Raw genomic sequence first — 7,503 nt, 5'->3', positions numbered from 1 at the left:
TATATATATATATATATATATATATATATAAGGTTACTATTTTTTATTTTTATATTTTGCACAATTTGATATATCTTGCAAAAAAATCACTAATAATCACTTTATTCTTTTTAATTTTCGATGTTTACTTAAAATTATTTTGTTCTTTTTTAATTACAGTGATCGAGGACGGACTTTTTTTATTATAATTTATCACTTATTTTTCATTATCATTGTTCGTCTCGTCACTCTTCCACAAAATAAACCAGTAATGAAAATGATACCAATCATTGTCAAAGCAATGATCATAAAATATCGTCTTGCAGGAGATTGGTTTACTGTTGAATATAATTCTTGTATTGAATTTGGTCCAATTAACTGTAAATAAATAAATAAATGAATTCTTATTTTTATAAATTATAGAATAGATATTTTTCTAAATAGTATACAAAAATTTGTTACTTTTGCTGCATTCCTAAACATTTCAATCCTAGTAGTTAACATTTTGTAACAATCGGGTTGTAGAGACTTGTTATTGTCTTCTAATACATTTTGTAAACACTTGATATCTAATAATAATAAAATTTTGATTTATATTTCCAATATAACATAGAAAACTTTTTTTTTTGTTTAATTTGTAATTTGTAATTTGTAAATCAATTATATAAATATATCATATATTTGTTTACGTACGTCTGCCTGCGCCTTGAGGAACATCACTACAATATTTATTGATATCAACAGCACATGCTTTTTGTAATAATGGATCTACATTGATATCTGCTCTTCTTTGCTCTATTAAATCAGCAATTTCAAGTCGACATTCTTCTTTCATATCTCTATTACCAGCATTAAATTCCATTTTTAAACATTCTTCTACTGCTCCAGAATCATTTTCATCTGCTCTACAAATTGTTTCTATCTGTTCCAAATAATTATATATTGCATAAATAATTATTACATTAATAAAAATATATTTATTTTTTTTGTGTAATTAATTTAAAAATAATACCTCATGTGCACACATTGTAGCTAATAATGGATTTAAATGATAATTTAAGGCTGCCTCTCTAAGTATATTAGTCATTTGATGTTCACATTTTGTTAAAAGTTTAGATTCTCTAAATTTAATTTTTAAACATCTTATAACTTTTCCTTCAAGTTCTTTATCTGTAGGTTCATTTAATAATACCTAATGACAAAATATTATTTGTTTAATGAAATAGTAAAAAACAAAAAAATATTATCAGTAACATATTTTTACCTCTTTACAATGTTTATTGATATCATAAGAACATGCTATTTGTAATGCAGTATTAAACCTATAATCTGTATTTTGTTCAATCATTCTTCGAACAACAATATTTTTGCATTTATCATCAAATGTTGGTTCATCTTTATATTTTTTTAAACAATCTAATGCTTGTGAACGGCTGATATCATGACAGAATTGTCTGACCATTATTCGACAATTATTTAATAAAGCAAAATCACTTGAACTATCTTGAAATTCTTGTTTTCTTACTTTGAACAATTGTTTATGACATGCATCAGATAATTTTGATTTATGTGCTGCTAAACATTCAAGAATCTATAAAAATAATGTTTATATTAATATTGAAATAATAGAAAATTAAATAATTTAAATAAGATAAATATACATATCAACCTGTGAATTTCCTGGTTCAAGATTATAACAATATTGTTTAATATCATTTATACATTGTGCTTGTAAAATAGGATCAAATTGAATATTTTCTCTTTGTTGATAAAGCTGTGCTTTTAATTGTTGTCTACATTCTCTTGGTATATGATGCTGTGTATCTTTCATTATATCTTCCTGTACTCTTGTACTTAAGCATTCTATTACATCTGCTTTAGTTTTAGATCTAAATATTAAATATAAAAATAGATATTTTTATCGATTAAAATTTATATAAAATATTTAAAAAATTGTATTAAAAATTTACTTTGGACACCATCTCTTAACAGAAGGTCTACAAGCTTCTTTAAATTTATATGTAAAGTGATAATTTTTTAATGATATTAATTGAAAATGTTCCACTGCTGCTTTACATTTATAATCGGATCGCATATTTAAATCATTTTTATGTTCTATTAAACATTCCATCATGTCACCCTCATCTTTACCATATTTTAATATTTCCTATTTTTATAAGTTTCTTATATAAATTATAATTAAGTAAAAAAAAATATATTTATTAATATTTAATTTAAATTTTTTAAAAAATTATATTGCACCTCACAATAACGTTCCATGATATCTTGACATACAGCAGAAATTATTGGATTCAATTCAACATGTTCTGCTTGCTCTTCTGTAAAATTACCAACTGCTAATTTACAATTCCTATTTAAACTGTAAATAAAATAAATAAATTAAAAATATAAATAGTGTAAAAATTCAGATTTTTATGTAATTGAATTTATTATTACCGATCTAAGTTATCTTGGAGGCATAATATTTCTTCTCCTTTTGCCGTTTTATCATAGCAAAATGATGCTAATTCATTCAAACATACTTCTTCAATTTCAGGTTGTAAATCAACATTTATTGCTCTTTGTCTCATAACACGTCTAATTTCTTCAATACATTCTGTTTTTAACTGAAATCAATTCAATAATAAATTCAAAAATAAATTTTAAATAAATTTATTTACAATGAATATTTATCAAATTATATAAATTCTTACTGTCATATTTTTTTGAGGATGATATACATGTCTATATAAACATGGTAAAACAAGAGGTCCTCGTTCTGGATCCATTTGTTTTCCATCATTGGCCCATGCATTTCTTGCATGACATAAATGTATTGCATCAAATTTACATGCTCTATACAATTGAGGATCTAATTCAAAATCTCTAGCTACAAAATATTGTATTTGAATTAAAGCAGTTTCACAAGGTTTTGTCATTATTTTTGTACCAAGTTGTTCCATTAAACATGATATTACTCTAGCATCACCTCCATGTATCTATATTTAAAATAAATTACAATATTACTTATTTATTTAATTAAATATTATTTAGATTTCTTAAATTTTTTCTTGATTAAATATTTCTTACATCTCTACAAGCACGAATAACAACAAATTTACATTGTTCTCTTAAAATAGGATCAATTCTCCAATCTTCTCCAGCATCAGTTTCCGTTATTAATTCTTCTATCTATTATGATGACGAAAGATATTTAATTAATATTTATAATTATATAATTTTTTATATATAAAAATATATAATATAAATATTTAATTACCGCTCTTTGACATTTACTAGATATTCTTAATTTTTTTTTTCTCATTCTAGTATGTTCCATTAAACAATGAATTGTTGCACCACCAATTTTCAAATTATTACAGAATGTTGTAATATCATTAGCACATCCATCAACTATTTCAGGAGATAATCTATAATCTTCCATTAAAAGTTTTCTATGATCAAACATTTCAGCTTGACAATCCTCATCAATTTTGCTTCCATTTTTTGCTGCTGATTCCAAACAAAGAAGAATTTGTGCAAGTCTTATATTTTTATCTTCAAATGCAGATCTTCTACAATGATTAATTTTAATATCATCTTTACAAGCTTTAACCAGTCCTTTACTAACTTTATAATCAGATGCAATTAATTTTCCTCTTCTTGTAAGTTGTTCTTGACATACTGCTGTCATAGATCTATTTGTTTTGTGTTGCATTAAACATTTGTATACTTGACCACTTCCAGGTCTAATATTTTGACAAAATTCACTAAGATCATTTTTACAAGCCAAATATAATTGATGATCTAATTTGATATTTTCTGCTTGTATTTCAGATACATGAAGAATATGTCTTTTACATTGAAGTTGAAGTTCATTAATATGTTCTTGTAAACAAGCTAATATTTGTCCTTGAGATATATCTCTGTATGGTTGTAGTTTGTCACATTTAAATTTCTTAATATCATTTTCACAATCTGAAGAAAATGGTCCTATTATAATTCTAAAATCATTAACTGCAATCCATTCTAATCTTTGAATATATGCAATGCACTTAGGATTTTTGACTTTTTCTTTTTGATCAATTAAACATGAAAGATATGCTCCATGTTTTTTGCCAAAACCAGAACAATCTAATGAATCTAATTCTCTACCACAAGTTCTTTTAGATAAACGTTCTATATTTGAATTATCTGTAATGTTTAAGATATAATCCCAAATTGCTTGACGACATTCATCATCAATACCAGACATTTCAGTTGGCTGTAAAATAAAAGTAAATAGATAAAAACAATAATTTTATTTTATTTATTTTATTACATACCTTGTTTTATGTTAATTACAAATGATTAGAAGCTATACCTTAAAATTTTGAATGCATTCTAGTAACATTAATTCGTCATTATTTTTAGTTATATGACACAAGCGATTCAAATTTTGTCGGCATTTAATATTCATAGACTTTAATAAATTGTCTTCAGTCAAATCAATTTTGGCTCTTTTAACTCTAATGGAATTATCAATAGAATTGCTGAATAACCAACTAATTTTTGGCATATTTTCACCATTATTTACATATTCATCTTTAAAATAAGTTTTTGTCAATTGAGTACAATTTAGCATCGATATATGTAAAAAAATTACAAACAAAATGTTTGTTATATTTATTTCCATCCTTATGAAGTAGATTCACTTTTTCAATTAAAATTTATTTTTGATGAAATACATTACATTACTTTTACGTTTTTATAAAAACTCTTCGTGTTTTTTTCTTTATTTTTTTAATTGTTATTATGTTATATCAACGTCACGAATAATAGTATACTCGTAACACCAAACTTTGAGCAGACAGATAATATCTATGTAATACCTATTATCTATAGTTCTAACAATTTGATTTTCAAATAAGCTTAAAAGATAGAAATTGAAAAGCAAAATTGATTTATTATACAATAATTAAATTATACATTTAATATTTTGTATATTGTAATTTACAAAAAAAAAAATATTTTAATAATTTAAATAATTTTTAATATAGATCATCTTGAATTTTAATGTTCTATAAAATATTTATAGTTTCCAATTATAAAAGATATAAAAGTAATTTTTAAAAATATAATAAAATAATATTAATTTAAGCTTAAATCATCATTATATACACGAACATATACTCTGATAAATAAGAATTATTGTTTTGCAATATTTGTTATTTATATCTTCTAGTGAAAATGCTCCTTATTGCGAGTAATATTACACAATGTTGGCAAACCTGATAATTGAGTATGTATTTCTATCTCGTCGTCTGCATTAAAGGGCAAGTGACAGTTCGAGCTTTATTGTTGACATTCCTATGAAAATTATATTAGTGTGTAGTATTTAAAATTAAAAATGTAATTTTGAATATAATTAATATTGAAATACAAGTGAACTGCTTTTCTTTGATAATAAGAACCATTAAACGATTTTAAAATTATGTATTCATAAGAAGAAAACTTAACTATTAAATAATAATTGGTGTTTGAGAAAGTATTAATTATATAGAATTAATAAATTTAAAATATTTAGCGCAATTAAATGCAAGTTTAATTTAGTATTTATAAATTTTTCAATTATTTCATATTGATTATTATCATTTAATAGCTCTAACAATGACTGATTATTGGAAAACTTCGAGGCATCGCCGTAAACGTTGTTCTCAGTAGTGTGTTCTCGATAGTGAATATAAAGTGAATATAAAGTGCATGTGTAAAAGTGAATCAATCCGTATGGTATTACAGCGTCACTTTCTAAAAAAAATTAATAATTTCCTTGATTGGTAATAATTTTATTACAAAAATTATTATTATATTTTAAAAATTTATATAAATATAAATAAGTTTTAATTTAATCTTATAAAAAATTATAAAAACTTATTTATTTTATATTTCAATAATTATTTTTCTAAACAATGACTTAATTTCGTTTTACAAATTTTTTTTAATAATTTTCATTTTATTCGATATATTAAAGACATAACATTTATTAAACACATATTAATATTACTCAACAAATATAATTTAATTCAAATGAGTTATAAATAATATATATCTTATTTATTGAATAAAAAAAATTATTGTGTAAAACAATATATCGTTTATATTATTTAACAATCAAAAATAACATGCAGAAAATTCGCAATGCATTAAAATTGATATACGACATAATACGATATAATGTATAATATTTTGAACAGTGATAAAAAATATTTTGTTATATATACCACGCTTAATCTATGCTTTGAATGTATTTTGTATTTCTACATATCATATTGACTTCTTTTTTGGCTAACATATTAAAAAAAATATATTGTTCTAATTTCATAATTTTATATGTAAAGTAATGGAGTACAACTATCTCGTGTCCATCTCTGACATTTATCTATAACGTTATCATTAATTATCTATTATAGTTTTATATTTAATTTCATGTATTTTTTTTATGAAATATTTTAAAATTTAATAATTGTTTTGAGTTAATATTTATTAATTATAATAGTTCATCTGATTATATCAATATATCATAATCATTATCTAATCTTTTTGGCTTTACCTTGAAGATTCGAGGTCCAATGAGTGAGGAAATCGATCAGTGGTTCCTGTTGTATATTGTAACGAAAATAAAGTAATCGATTCGAATCGGTAAAATTGTGGCTGAAGTGATAAAACGGACAAAGAGAAAGACGATTTCGGCATGATCTGTGGAGGTAACAAAATCTCGTTAGAAATATTGGGCGGGGAGGAGGAGGCATGGAAGCTGAAGCTGGTCGGCAATCTCACCATCAGAGGCTGCAGCTTACCCTGTCATCCCCGGGAATCCCCGGACTGGACGTCGTAAGAGCATTGCATCAGGTTTGAATCAACGAATTTAATTAATTCTTCCAATTTTATTACCATTCATGACATATATGATATAAAATATCATTATAGTTATTTTTTTACATTAAATTTTTATTTATTTTATATTATATTTTCTTATTTGGTCTAAAATAATTTTAAACATTATTAAATTAAAAAATATAAAAACTCAGTTTTCTTACATTAGAACATTAGAACATTTTTTATATTATTTAGATAATAGAGTTTAAGTTTAAAAAACCAATTTTAATATTTTTTTTTTCCTAAAAATCATCGATTAATCCGAGACATCCATGACATTAAATTTAATTTTTTTTTTCTTTGATTTTTTTTCCAATTAATCTTTTAACATTTGTTGATGATATATATATCATGAATATATATCTCTACATTAATACACTTCTTCCTTTATATTATTTTAGATTGAATTATATTTTTTGGATTTAATTCTGTATTAAATTTTCATTATTCTTTCTATCTGATTCCTGTTATATAAATAGTTATAAATATTTTATTTTCCATTGTACGAAGTTGAGAATTTTTGATAATTTATTCGTGCAATTTCACAATAAATTAGAAAGTAATCAATTGATTGCTGATTTTTACAATAGCATAATAGCAATAATAGCG

The 7,503-nt window shown here is 23.3% G+C and overlaps 2 protein-coding genes across 6 annotated transcripts in view; one reads left to right on the top strand and one right to left on the bottom strand.

Annotated features, from left to right (window-relative positions):
- Positions 1-148: 148 nt before the first annotated feature.
- LOC102678633 (Golgi apparatus protein 1) lies at positions 149-4,825 on the bottom strand. Of its 2 annotated transcripts, none has more exons than XM_006615651.2 (13): positions 4,343-4,825; positions 3,260-4,243; positions 3,070-3,171; positions 2,694-2,978; positions 2,437-2,606; positions 2,242-2,359; positions 1,950-2,146; positions 1,649-1,868; positions 1,244-1,570; positions 992-1,171; positions 673-901; positions 442-548; positions 149-357 (listed from the first exon to the last, which is right to left on the bottom strand). In XM_006615651.2, the coding sequence occupies exons 1-13, from the start codon at positions 4,652-4,654 to the stop codon at positions 193-195; spliced, it is 3,396 nt and encodes a 1,131-aa protein (XP_006615714.1). In that variant the 5' UTR covers positions 4,655-4,825; the 3' UTR covers positions 149-192. The 2 variants fall into 2 exon arrangements, with proteins under 2 accessions (XP_006615714.1, XP_006615715.1); XM_006615652.2 differs by having other exon boundaries at positions 4,305-4,446.
- Positions 4,826-5,277: 452 nt separating this feature from the next.
- LOC102678846 overlaps positions 5,278-7,503 on the top strand; it is a 14,491-nt gene continuing 12,265 nt past the window's right edge. Inside the window, exons 1-2 of one of the 4 annotated variants that reach the window (XM_031510429.1) lie at positions 5,278-5,370; positions 6,576-6,867. In XM_031510429.1, the coding sequence (XP_031366289.1) occupies positions 6,766-6,867 (102 nt within the window). In that variant the 5' untranslated portion in view covers positions 5,278-5,370; positions 6,576-6,765. The other 3 variants (XM_006615653.2, XM_006615654.2, XM_031510428.1) reach the window with 3 other exon arrangements.

This window comes from Apis dorsata, unplaced genomic scaffold (assembly GCF_000469605.1).
Source record: "Apis dorsata unplaced genomic scaffold, Apis dorsata 1.3 scaffold_227, whole genome shotgun sequence".
Classification (NCBI taxonomy): Eukaryota; Metazoa; Arthropoda; class Insecta; order Hymenoptera; family Apidae; genus Apis; species Apis dorsata.
The sequence above is the reverse complement of the archived record's forward strand: the minus strand, read 5'-3'. Positions and strand labels throughout refer to the sequence as shown.

Coding starts and splice junctions, on each gene's coding strand:
- LOC102678633 (XM_006615651.2), bottom strand. CDS start 4,654: ATGGAAATAAATATAACAAACATTTTGTTTGTAATTTTTTTACATATA. Junction 3,172..3,259: donor CTAGTAAATGTCAAAGAGCG/GTAATTAAATAT, acceptor TCATCATAATAG/ATAGAAGAATTAATAACGGA. Junction 1,172..1,243: donor TCAATAAACATTGTAAAGAG/GTAAAAATATGT, acceptor TTTTGTCATTAG/GTATTATTAAATGAACCTAC.